Source organism: Nannospalax galili, unplaced genomic scaffold (assembly GCF_000622305.1).
Source record: "Nannospalax galili isolate Female #2095 unplaced genomic scaffold, S.galili_v1.0 scaffold453, whole genome shotgun sequence".
NCBI classification, from domain to species: domain Eukaryota; kingdom Metazoa; phylum Chordata; class Mammalia; order Rodentia; family Spalacidae; genus Nannospalax; species Nannospalax galili.
In genome coordinates this window covers 2,866,559-2,879,821 of record NW_008334081.1, presented here as the reverse complement: position 1 = coordinate 2,879,821, position 13,263 = coordinate 2,866,559, and the positions used below count along the sequence as shown (strand labels likewise).

The 13,263-nt window shown below is 46.9% G+C and overlaps 1 protein-coding gene across 2 annotated transcripts in view; it reads right to left on the bottom strand.

Annotated features, from left to right (window-relative positions):
* Positions 1-223: 223 nt before the first annotated feature.
* Atg4b (autophagy related 4B cysteine peptidase) overlaps positions 224-13,263 on the bottom strand; it is a 38,987-nt gene continuing 25,947 nt past the window's right edge. The window contains exons 8-13 of one of the 2 annotated variants that reach the window (XM_029561662.1): positions 6,395-6,588; positions 5,096-5,174; positions 4,591-4,736; positions 3,416-3,472; positions 2,736-2,829; positions 224-1,810 (exon numbers count right to left, since the gene is read on the bottom strand). In XM_029561662.1, the coding sequence (XP_029417522.1) occupies positions 1,710-1,810; positions 2,736-2,829; positions 3,416-3,472; positions 4,591-4,736; positions 5,096-5,174; positions 6,395-6,588 (671 nt within the window). In that variant the 3' untranslated portion in view covers positions 224-1,709. Of the gene's footprint in view, positions 1,986-2,735; positions 2,830-3,415; positions 3,473-4,590; positions 4,737-5,095; positions 5,175-6,394; positions 6,589-13,263 lie in introns of both variants that reach the window. The other variant, XM_008829162.3, reaches the window with a different exon arrangement.

Sequence of the window (13,263 nt, the reverse complement as noted above, 5' to 3'; positions counted from 1 at the left end):
ATCATACTCTCCTTGTACTTTTTCCTTTTGAGACCATATGTTCACTGAACATGAGGAAAAACATGTTAGCTCCTTAGGCTAGAGGCAGGGCAGGCTCTACTTCTCCAACTTGCAAAAATCTTCACCTGTGACACTGTGAGCTTAATCATTCACTTTAGAAAAAAAAAAAAAAATCACACCCAATTATGACTGAAGGGGGAAAAAAATCAATACACACACAAACTTTGTTTTCTACTGAAACTTATTATTTGCCATTAAGAATTGCAAACTATACTACTAAGAATGAACAACCTCTTCAGGAAGCCTTTCTCAAGCCATGAGAGTTCCCTCAGGTTGTCAAGTTCCACACATCCACCCTTGGTACCAATAGCAGGAACTGCAGCAAGAACCTGGGCCGTAGCAGCTCAGTGGCCACTGGGCTCAGGAAGCACAGCCCCAGAGGAATGGAAACTGTGCAGGACTTCCCCATGTCCTACCCACCTGAAGCTAAGGGAGGGCATGGAGGAGGAGAGAGGAGAGAATAAAAGGAAATAAATTACATCATCAACACTTGGAGGACTGGAGTATCCCTTGCTACCTTGGTGGGTTACTTAGAGCTGCTATGTTGGACACACCATCAGGGAGCTTCGCCCATCCATAGCCCCTTAGGAAAAGGTTTTTAGGAAGGTTCCTGCAAGGGCCACATCAAGCTGCCAAACCCTGTTCACATCTAGGGGAAGGAAAGCCCCATTTCTAAGATAGCAGACAGGAGAGGCAAGGTGTAAAGGCCCAGAAAGCCAAGGTTAGATGGTGGCAGGTGCTGAAAGGAATGCTAAAGGTCTGGATACTTCACCCACTGGTGCCAGGAGCTGGCTACCCTGACCAAATATCTATCATGCACCACAAAGCTGTAGTGCTTTCACCCTTTTGGTCCCCAACCATCTAAAACCTCAGTGACCCAGGAGGGTGGTTCTGAGAAGGGCAAGAACATGGAGGAAGGCTCGAGTGGCAGTGTGCACCCTATTAACAGCATGTACCATCCCACCAGTGGGTACAGTGTCACAGGCAAAGAGCAGCTCTGCTCCCCTCTCCTCCCACAGGGAAGCTGGATGGCAAGCAAATGGCAGCAGGCGGTGCGGCTTGAAATGCAGCAACCTCTCAAGGAGACAGAGAGCTCTACCCTAATGGGGAACCTCTGAGGACAGTGGCTCCAGAAGATACCCTGGGAGTCCATCAGCTGTCCCACAGTTCAGGTGTCCACATTCTGCTCATGCACACTGATCTTTGGATTTCCCACAGGCCCTCCCAGAATACTTTTCTCTCCAAAGCAAGTAGCAGCCTTGCTGTAACTTTCCACTGAGGTAGCCCTTGATAAATCACACCGGGCAGGAGACAAAGCCCCAAAGCTCAACCTGCCCAGCAGCATGAGGCCACAATGTGGCTGTTGCTCTGTACATGCCAACCTGCAGGTCTTCCAAGACTGACCTGGGAAGTGCCCCAGAAATTCATGTCTATGTTGAACAACTTCAAACAGGGCTTTAATTCCAAACAAACCACAGACCCAGATGCCCAGGAGAAAGCAGAACCAAAGCTGATGCGCTGACCAGGGCTGGCAGTGTCAAGCGGAGAACTCTGGAAGTTCCTGACCTGCTGTTTCTGACTAGGCCTTCTGGTAGGTGGCTCCTCTTGTGGACAGGCCCTGCCTGTGTTTGGGGTTGGGCAGTCTGACTTCAAGCAGTAAGGCCTCCAGGCAGCGCAGTCCTCGGTCCATGAGCAGAGCAGGCCCTCTGGACGGAGGTGGCACAGGCGCACAGCACTCGGCAGGGGTGGGCTAGGTAGATGGAATGCGGTGACACTGAGCACCCAAGGCAGGTCTGGGTTCTCAAGCACCCTAATGAGGGCCATGGAGGCCATCCCCCAACCCTAGGATTTTCAGAGGGACAGGATTTCAAAGTCTTCATCCTCAGAGTCAAAGAACCTTTCCAGTCGTTCTACATCAGAAGAATCTGGAAGTAGCAAGATAAAATTTCTATTAGACATTTCTCAGGGGCTGGTATGGGTTGTGGGGTGAGCAGATGGTAGAAGAGGGTGACAAACTGGAACAGGCCTGGCCTGGCTTACAGCCTAAGCCTCTTCCTGACTGGAGAGTCTTAGTAAAAAAGGGTCCAGACCAATGACCAAGTGACCAGGTCCTGCGAGTACTGAGGAATGGGGTACTCCTCAAAAGAAAAGTATCTCATTCCTGCCAGCACAAAGTGAGGCAGCCCAGTATCAACCCAAAAGGATGGGGGCAAGAGAGAGCACTCATTTCCTTTTCCAGTTGAAAATGGACCAGGTGTGACTGGACCGCCATCCAGCATCTCCCAATGCCAGCCCCCTAAGCATTCTGGCCACAGACCAAGGAGCCAACCTTGCTCATCCCCAGGGATTCCTACCCTGGACTGCATCATCACAAGGCCTGTTGTGCCCTGTCACTGCAGTGCCTAAGAAACCTATGAGAGCATATTTTATTCCACAGCACCCTGGGGGAGAATATGGGTAAAGTCTGCTGATGCCAAGCTCAGGGTTAGACACAGAGTGCTCTGCAGCACCTGTCTCACCAACAACCAACTACTTGCACCTGGAGGTCATACGAACTTTAATGGTTAAAAGCAAGGAGACCAAGACCTGAGGGCTTATGGCAGGCACAGACTGAAAGAAAAGATGAGAGACGGGAATATCCCACCCAGGTTCTGCTCTGTAGCCTCAGCACTCACCTAGAGACAGGTTCAGGACATCGGGACAGGCAAGATGGGAAGGCTGCTGCTCTACCAGTTCAAACATGGGCAGGGCACCTCCAAGCAGAGACAACTATCAGTGAGACATAGCTGTTAGATGCATGTCAGTAGTCACTATAGTCCTTAGCCTGCAGAAGGTACCACAGTCAAGAGGAAGGGCCAGCTGGCCACAGCCATGAGGTAAACACCATTATTATACCTTTTTACAGGTAAGAAAATGGAAGGTGGTATTCACACTAAACATTACAGCATAGCCCAACACTGATCAACACAGCACAGGCTGGGCCCACTAGCAATGGTGTGACAACACAACAAGCACACATGATTCCAAGAGGCACAGACAGGAGAAGCAGGCACCCACCAGAGGGGCAGCTTCTGGCACATAATTCACCAGAGGCAGGTAAGTAGGCCAGAACCCCAGCTTAAAGTTAATGTATGATACCTGTCCACAAGATGGCTAATCATGACCCAGACATAGCCAGGAACAACAGCTATGTGAGAACAACCCATTTAGCCTGCATACATGAGGCAGGAACAACTCTCCATGCAACCAGTTTCCCTAGCCAGGCTGTGCCAAGAAGCTCCCTTCACCCTAGCCACCTCGCTCCCCAGGTCCCCAGAAATTTCTGCTTGGCTCTGGACAGGGGACAGCTACAGACCTTTTTGACTTGCTGACACCAGTCGTTAAAGTCATCCTCAGTCTTACAGAAAAACCCCTAAAAATGAAAATGACTGTGAGAGCAATGACCGTATCTGTTGTGAGCTGGAGGCTGTGCTCTACAGTCCTACTACCTTCAGGGACCCTGGCATGCACTTGCAAACACACCAGGCTATCTGCTCAGCCCATGCTTCGATCCACACACACATTCTGCTTGAAGATGGAAGCCTATCTCTGCGAGAAGTCATGTGCTCTGCTGTTTTCTCCATGGTAGGAAGAAGAGTGCTTCCATCGTGTGTTCCCTTTGGTCTCAGCTCCCAAAAGCTAGGACTGGGGCTCATGCCTGGTGCTCTCTGCACCTGCTAGTCTCCATGTGTTTACCATCTACTGTAGGGTTGGCCAACTAGCTTGATGTTAGTACATGAGTACATGAGTTCTAATCGTTGTGTGCTGTTGAGATGCGTTCACTGTAATGTACATACTTCAGTTAGATGAGGAATTTACCAGTGGGTTCTATAGGAAGTTTGAGCCACAGAGCTCTAATCTACTCTCCTCAAGGCTTGAGGGGAGGGACACATGAGGCAGGGTGTGTGCTGGGGTTGTGTCTGGAAAGGAAACTGTTTCATATCTGGGACCAGATGGCGATATATGGCATTGTTTAGACATTTTGGGGGATTTTTTGGCCTCCTCCCCAAATGCATTTTGAGTAGGCAGGTTTGCATAAAACAAACATCAGAAATTCCTACTACATAATCAAAACAGGAAGACAAGGAAGCTAATTTGAGGGAATCCTCTCTCAGAACACAGACATACAACTGAAGAGGTAGTGCAGATGGGTTGACTCTAGCAAGCTGTCATTCATGTTTTATAAAGTAGGAGAAACACATACCCTCACACTTGGTACACATACCCTATCACAGGCAACACTCACTCCCACACATACTCTGGCCCACACTGGCAGTGGAAGCCACTAAGGCAGCAGATGGTCTCTGGGAAAGACATGAGGAGCTGAAAGAGTCAACTCCTATGGTCTTGGGTTCCTAAATTATGTGAACCTAGCACTCTGAAAGGTTGAAAAAACTACAAAATCTGAAAGTTTTCCTTCCCATACTGTAGCAGGACAGGCACAGAATGACTCAGAACAACTGCCTAGGAACTCGCACGGTTGTGACGTACCACAGCAATGGATGGGTCGAGCTCCCCAATGCCCATCCTGCAAGGAGGGTGCTGGCAATGGAAGCTCTCATCAGGGATAAAACAGCTGTCAGTCGGCTCCACTGCAGGCTGTGTCGTGTGGGGGTCTAGGTAGATGAGCTCCTCACCTAGGCAAGACAATGGAGACGTCAGAAGGCAGCAAACCACAGCTGGGCAAGGAACAGGAAGCAACCCAGGGCAACATCCAGACACACCATACCAGAGTTAGCAAATAGAAGGTGGGTAGGAACCAAAATCAGGGGAAAGGAGGGAAGGTCACGTGGGTTACTAGCACACAGCCACTGGGAAGCAGGCTCCTCACAGAAGCACACTGCTTGTCCACTGCTGGCTTGAGTTAAGTGTACGTCACCATAGTATGTGAAGTAGAGTAGGGGGAGGCAACAAAACTGCTCCACAGGAAAAAATATCCACTCCCCTAGGGAGACAGCTCATTGCTGTGGAACCATAGCACACAGAGCAGACTCACCGACATAGCCAATGAAGTAGTGGGCACTGTTGGGCTTCCCTCCAATGACACCCAGGGATTGGGGCATCATGAAACAGTGCTGCAGGAAAGAGGAGGGGAGGCCCCTGAGCACACTGGCCTTGCAACGACATACTAGGAGACTCCTGCACAGTCCACCACATTCCTACACAGCACACAGGTAGGAGTGTGTGGTTCCCCATCTGTAGCCCCAGGAGGGCCATGGCCTCTAGAGGCCTGAGTGGCATAAGAAAGACAAGAAGACATACCCCAAAGAGTTTCCAGTCCAGGAGGTACAACAGCACACACCACAGGCTCAAGGTTCTGTGTGGGGAAACTTCTAGGGAGGAGAGGTGACTGCACTGGGGAACAGCTTGTAGAGGAGTATGCAGATACAAATAGGAAGGAGGTGTGAGCAGGCAAATTCAGGAGGGAAACTGGCCAGAGGTCAGTCTGGCCCAATGGAGAAATGGCAACAGGAGAAAAGTAAGATGAAATGGGAAATCAGTAAGGAGAAGCAGCAGTGAGAGAGGAGGGCTGAGTGTAGAAGTACTACAGGAGACCCTGTCTCAAAAAACAAAAGAAAAAAAAGAAGAGAGAGGAGGTACTACAGGTACCTACAGCAGGGATGCCAAGATATTGGAGGGTAGTCAGAGATATGGAGGGAGAGGACAAGACCAAGGTAAGTGAAGAGTTTCATTTTATACTTGATTTTAGCCAAAATGCTGAGAGGCAATTATAAAATTATAAGTGAAGAATTTAATAAAAGGCACTGTTAACATTCTATATAATGAAGATCTCAAATGTGACTCCTTGATCTAAAATCTGAGTAAACTGTAGTTCAAAGAAAGGTTTTGCCTTTTGTTTCTGTGTTGTGGGTGGGGGATATCAGACAGGTAGATGGATTTCCTAGCAATTTCAGCAGCCATTAGTCACCTCAGATCTATCTGCAGTCCCTACCCTTATGGCCTACCAACCTTCTAGACAGCAGTGGAAGCTCAAGGGATACCTGGGAAGGTTGCCCAAGGCATAGCAGAGACTAGGGAGAGAGAGAGAAGGCCACAAGTGCCAGGCCAAGGAACAGGTTGACTGGTCTTGAAGACCCTTTAAAAGCTCTTGACATTTAAATTCTCAGCATCCTTCTGTAAGAATAGGGCCTTTTACCTGCCTCACTTGATCAATAGATGTATGCCCCTTTCATAAACTGTTTACATTCTTCCCAAAGCTAGTTGACCACATACAGAAAGTGATGGAGAACTAGGAGGCAAGAAGCAAAGGATAAGGGTTGCTTTCAAGACTTACCTTCAATGTCTCCACATAGGCCTCATTGATGTCTGTGAGCCCTAGGCGCAGAGGGATGAGAAGCACCAGGGGTCTCCAGGGCAATGGCCTGTTGGTGACATCAGCTCCAGCAGGGAACCCATTACAGTGCCGCTCAGAATCTGCAGGAAGTGCAGTAGCCCCTGCACAGGGAAGACTGGCCCTGCACAACCTTCCTGGAGGGAAAAGAAATGCTTTTCATGAGCCAAGCAGAGGCAGGCAGTTCTCCCCAAAAAGTGTTTTTAAAAAAATCAGGTGCTGGCCGGGCGTGGTAGCACACGCCTTTAGTCCCAGCACTCGGGAGGCAGAGGCAAACAGATCTCTGTGAGTTCAAGGCCAGCCTGGTCTACATAGTAAGTTCAGGACAGCTGGGGCTACAGGGAGACCCTGTCTCAAAAAGACCAAAAAAAAAAAAAAATCGGGTACTTAGGCTGGAGGGATGGCTCACCTGTTAAGAGCACTGGCTGCTCTTCCAGAGGACCCAGGTTCAGTTCCCAGCACCCACATGGTAGCTAACAACTGCCTCTAACTCCAGTTCCAGGGAACCCATCACCCTCTTCTGGCCTCCGTGGGCATTGCACACAGGGGTGCACTTAACATACATGCAGGCAAAACACTCACTTAAAATTAAAAAATAAATTAAAAAAAAATAAAGTGCTTAAAATGTAAGTACCTTGGAAAATGAAAAAATGACCCCAAAGAAACATTTTCTACACAGCCAAAAGATTTTCACTGCACCAGATATGGTGGCGCACGCCTTTGATCCCAGCACCTGGGAGGCAGAGGCAGGCAGATCTCTGCAAGTTCAAGATCAGAAAAAAAGATTTTTATTGTAAAATAAAGTACACATACCAAAACAGTGTAAGAAGAATTCATGTTCACTTTATTTTTAAAGTTTTAAAAGTTATTACTGTGGGGGTGCTGGAGAGATGGTTCAGTGGTTAAGAGCATAGGCTGCTCTTGCAAAAGACCCGAGTTCAGTTCCCAGCACCCACATGGCAGCTGACAGCTTCCATGACTCTAGTTCCAGGGGATCCAACATCCTCTTCTGACTTCCACAGGCATTGTATGACATGGGTCCACTTACACACATGCAGATAGTACACTCATACACATAAAAATATATTTATTTATTTATTTTATGTGTATTTGTGCATGTAGGTAAGTACATCCATGTTGTACAATGCCCGTGGAGGTCAGAAGAGGCTGTTAGATCCCCTGGAACTGGAGTTATGGATAGTTGTTAGCTGCCATGTGGGTGCTGGGATTTGAACCCAGATCTTCTGCAAGAACAACCAGTGTTCTTAACTGCTGAGCCATCTCTCCAGCCCCCTATAAAAATACTTTTAAAAAATGAGGTGTGTGTGCCCACATGCATGTGTGCATGCTTGGTGTGTATATGGGGTGAGGTGTACAACCAGTGACAAGACTGTTCTGTCACTTCTGTCCTTCCACCTTTACGTGGGTTCAGGGGTCTTGAGGCTTTCGTGCAAAGTGCCTTTACCTGCTGAGCCATCTCACTGGCCCCATGTGCACATTAGAAAAAAAAAATAAAGCAGTAGCCATGTAGTCTCCAGCCTGGCCAGACCCAGCTCACCCAGATCCTTTTTCAGCTAGAAGGGCATCAAGAACAGCTTTACTTCTTCCTTTATAAACTGCTTCTTCTATATAAATGCACTGGGTAAGTCATCAATAAACACATTAACTAGGGTATTGTGGTAGAGGAACTCCAGTAGCTTGGAACACACCCCCACACTCTTCTGCACTCTCAGGATGGTAAAGGAACACAGAAAAAGGGCTGACAGCACTTCTCTAATGTGAGAAAAAAAGAGTGTGCTCAATAACAAAACATGACAGTAAGCCAGTCAAGACACAGCCACTCTGAAGGGGGTGCCACAGGCCAAAGGCAGGACAATACAGCATCAAGAGTGACAGTACTGAGTATCCACAGATACTGACAAAGTCTTTCAAACTTAAAAATGGAAGGAAGAGAGAATGAAAGACTTCTCAAGAACACCTCTCAGTAAACATGTGAGTTGCCACTTGGAAAATCACCATCTTTAGCCATACATGCAAGAAACAGCTCAGACAAAACTCAACAGCACATATTAAGAATCACCTCGCCAGGTGTGGTGGCACTTGCCTTTAATTCCAGCAGGCTGTGAGGAAGGCGGATCTCTGTGAGTTCGAGGTCAGGCTGGTCTACACAGCGAGTTCTAGGCTAGTCAGGGCTATTTAGTAAGACTCTGTCTCAAAACAAAACAAAACAAACAAAAAACAAAAAAGATCACCCCCATTAAATACAAGGGGAAATGTTACCATTAAGACAAAGATGCCACTCTCCCCAGGTTATCCATCATAACACACACTGATATTATGGGCCTGATAGGCCACTGAGTACCACCTAGTGGTGGTCTTTTTAAAAATGTTTATCCAAATATAAGTCTGAGGAAACAGACAAAGTTTGTAGGATAGTAACTGAACCAGATTCTTTAAAATAACAATGCCATAAAGGATCAAAACATAGGGAGAGGGTTAGAGTGACAGCTCAGTAGTTAAGAGCACTGGTTAAGTGACCCAGGTTGATTCCCAGCACCGACGTAGCAGCTGACAACTACCTATACCTCCAGTTCCAGAGGATATGATGCCCTCTTCCAGCCTCAGGAGCTCCTGCACTCATGTGATACACATAAACCCATTCAGGCACACACACATTTTTCAAGCCTTAAAAAAAGGGGGGAAATACAGGGAGAACTTCCTAGATTAAAAGAGACTAAAAGTGGTTGTGATTCATTGAATTTTTCTGCAAAACTTAAATTTTTCAAAATAGCTAGTAACAAAGGGTTCAGGGAAGGAAATTATTTAGTTTTGTGTCTCTGGCTGTTCAACTTCTTTAAATTTTTTATTTTTATTTTGCATCAGGGTCTCACTATGTAGACCAAGCTGGCCTCAAACTCACAGAGATCTGCCTGCCTTGGCCTTGCAAGTGCTGGGATTAAAGGCATGAGCCACCAGGCCCAGCAGTGGATTTCATAAAGTAAATTTTAATCATATTTAGACCTCCCCTATCTGCAACTCCCACAGCCTGCCCACAGGATTTCATGCCTTCTTACATGGTAAAGCCTATATAATAAAGTCTGTATACCCAGCTGTCTCTTGGTGTGAGTTCATCCACTGGAGCCTATCCAGCCTATCTAGTGTCACTCCATTAAAGATCAACTCTCCTTCACTCAGCAGTGATCAGCTGCCAACAGTTCCTCAGCTAAGGTTGGGACCTCCTGCCCATTTCCCCAGTTCCATGGTGGGTTTTTATCTGTGACTGAGTCTGCATAGGTCTTGTGCATGCTCCACCATTGCTGTAAGTTCATGAGCAAGTTCCCAGATGCCTGGAAGCCTATTTCCTTATGGTCATGCACCACCCCTAACTCTTATGGTCTTTCCACTCCCCTCTTCCACAGTGGTCCCTGAGCTCTGGATGGGTGAGGATTAATACAGGAGTCCTATCCAGGGACACACACTCTGCAGTCTCTTATTCTCTATACTTTGGCCAGGTGTGGCCTTCTGTGATCATTGCCTCTGCTGCATATTACACGTTTTTAATGTACTTTGTGTGCTCATGTGCATTCCAAAGCACAGAAGTGGAATTCCACGAGGCGTGGTTGTGCATGCCTTTAATGCCAGCACTTGGGAGGCAGAGGCAGGTGGATCGCTGTGAGTTCGAGGCTAGCCTGGTCTACATAGTGAGTTCCAGGCCAGCTGGGGCTACAGAGAGACCCCGTCTTAAAAAGACAAAAAAGAAAGTGGAATTCAGTGGACAACTCGTGCTCTCTCCTTGAACCACCTGGGTCCCAGGGCTTAAACTCAGGTTGTCAGGCTTTAGGTACCTTTACCCACTGAGTTTCCTCATGGGCCTGCTGTTTAACTTCTCTAACTTCAAAACAAAACATATCATTGTTTCCAAGAGCTAATTTTAGAATTTATTAGTTTTACCCCCACCCTTTTTTAGAGGGGGGGGAGATAGAGTCAGCCACCAGAATCTAGGGTCTGACATGTATCTACTAAACTCTCCAAAGGTGTTGCTTTGGTCCTTTGTTATTATTTTTGCATATCTGATGTTATACATTCTCTTTATTTACTATGGATTTTGTTTTCATTTTGAGGTTGCTTTGTTAACAAAGCTCCTTAATCTTTTTCTCTAACACAGACCTGTTTCAGGAGATGACCAGATCCATATATCCAGAGTAACTCATTAAATAACAGGAAGCAGGCCTGTCAGTTGACATGGTGTATGCCCAGTAACATTCTAAATTCATTGTTGATTAGGAGAATGAGGTTCATTGGTTTCCACTACCTATAGGTTATTTTCTAGCACTTTTACTTTTAATGTATTAGCGTGCTACATAGCTTTAGTTGTCAACTTGATACACCCAGGTAGAGGGAGCCTCAATTAGTTAATTGCCTCCATTGGATTGGCCTGTGACTATGTCTCTGGGGCATATTCTAGATTAATGATGTGAGAGGGCTTAGCCCACTATGGGTGGTGCTACCCCCTGGGTAGGTGGACCTATTCTGTGTAAGAAAGCAAGTTGAGTACTGGCCAGAGGAGCAAGTCAGTAAGCATTGTTCCTCCATGGCCTGTGCTTCAGGTCCTGCCTCCAGGTTCCTACCCTGAAATGCTACCCTGGGCTCCCTGATAAATTGTGACCCAGGAGATGTAAGCCAAATAAACAACTTAGAGAGGAAAGGGTTTATTAGTTAGAGTATTTTGTCACAGCAGTGGAGAAACAAACTAGAACAGAAATTGATACCAGGATCATGGGTATTGGCTGTGACAGAACTGATCTTGGTGTTTTGGGGAGGACTGTAGAAGCATTTGGAACTTTGGGTTGGAAAAGCCATTCAGTGCTTAGAGTTTGTTGCTGTGGAGCTTGGAACAGTTATGCTGAGAGTTATGGATGATGGAGGCCTGGCTTATGAAGCTTCAGGGAAGTGGAGACTATCAGGGCTGTTTGTGTGATATCCTGAATTGAGCATATGGGGGTTCTGGTCAGTTAGGGCTTAAGAATCAACTGTGATTAACAAGAGACCAGACTGAAGTGAAACCTTTGTTAGCTGGGGCTGAAAAACCAGTTTTAAGTAACAAGAGACCAGCATCACTGTGGCAAAATCTTCTGCGAAGTATTTCCTAAGGGTCAGCACGCAGAAGCTGTGGTCAAGATGGGGCCTGAGCCTCCATCTCAAGCTGGAAGCAGGACTTGTAATATGTAAGTCCTGTACTATGGACGGCAGAGTCAGAAGTGGAGCTGCCAAAGCCCTTTGGAGCCAGAAGATCATGAGTGAATCCCAGATGTCCAGCCTTGAGCTACTTTGCTGGACTAGGTTTTGTTTAGGTGTGCCCAATTCTTCCCTTTAGAAATAAGACAGTACTTCTGTTGGATTTTACAGGAGTCAACAGTTAAAAGTTCACAGTCTCAGCGGGCATGGTGGTGCATGTCTTTACTCCTAGCACTTGGGAGGCAGAGGCAGGCAGATCTCTCTGAGTTCAAGGCCAGCCTGGTCTACATATAGTGAGTTCCAGGACAGCTGGGGCTACAAGGAGACCCTGCCTCAAAAAAAAAAAAAAAAAAAAAAGACAAAAAGTTCATAGTTTCTTTTAAAAGTCATTTAAAAGTGGAGTTTTTTAAGGACTGTGGGACTTTTGAGGTTGTACTGTCTTATGTTGTGATATTGTTAACATCATATCTTGGGGACAAAAAATGGAAAGGTTGCCAGGCGGGGTGGCCCACACATACCTCTAATCCCAGCACTCTGAAGGCAGAGGCAGGTGGATTTCTGAGTTCGAGGCCAGCCTGGTCTACATAGTGAGTTCCAGGCCAACTGGGGCTACAGGGAGACCCTATTTCAAAATGACAAGGGGTCAACTGTGCTGGATAGCTTTAGTTGTCAACTTGATACACCTGGGTAGAGGAAGCCTCAATTGGTGAATTGCCTCCATTGGACTTGCCTGTGGCCATGTCTGTGAGGTATCTTCTAACTTAGTGAGTGATGTAGGAGGGCCTAGCCCACTGTGGGAGATGCCACCCCTGGGTAGGTGGGCCTGTGTTATATAAGAAAGCAAGTTGAGCACGGACGGGCCAGCAGGGCAAGCCAGTAAGCAGCATTCCTCCATGACCTGTGCTTCAGCTCCTGCCTCCAGATTCTTGCCCTGAGTTTCTACCTTAGACTCAGTGATGAGCTGTGACCTGGGAGATGTGAGCTAAATAAATCCTTTCCTCCCCAAGTTGGCCAGAGTATTCTGCCATAGCAATGGAGAAACAAACGAATTAGTTTTGTTTTTTCCTTTTTTGATGACAATTAGATAATATGTATATCTGCTCCTACCTCATAGTATCAGGTTTTTATCTTGAGACAGAAGAGATGTACAGCCATCTCTTTTATACCTTTTTATGTTATTGCTTACAAATGTTTCAATTTTTGCAACTTGACAACTGTACCAGGAATACCTATGATTAAGTGTTCCTAATTAAAAAAAAAAAGTAGGGCAGAGTAGCACACACCTTTAATCCCAGAATGACAGAGGCAGGTAGATCTCTGTGAGACTGAGGCCAGCCTGGTCTACACAGCAAGTTCCAGGCCAGCTGGGGCTACAGGGGGTAGGGACAACGACTGGAGATGACTCAACTGGTAAGAGTGCTTGCTGTTCTTTCAGAGGACCAGAGTTTGGTTTTCAGCACCCACAATGGGCAGCTCACAACTGCTTGTAACTCCCACTTCCAGAGGATCTGATACCCTGTTCTGGCCTCTACAGACACCAAATGCACATGCACTCATACACAATCACAAATAAATAA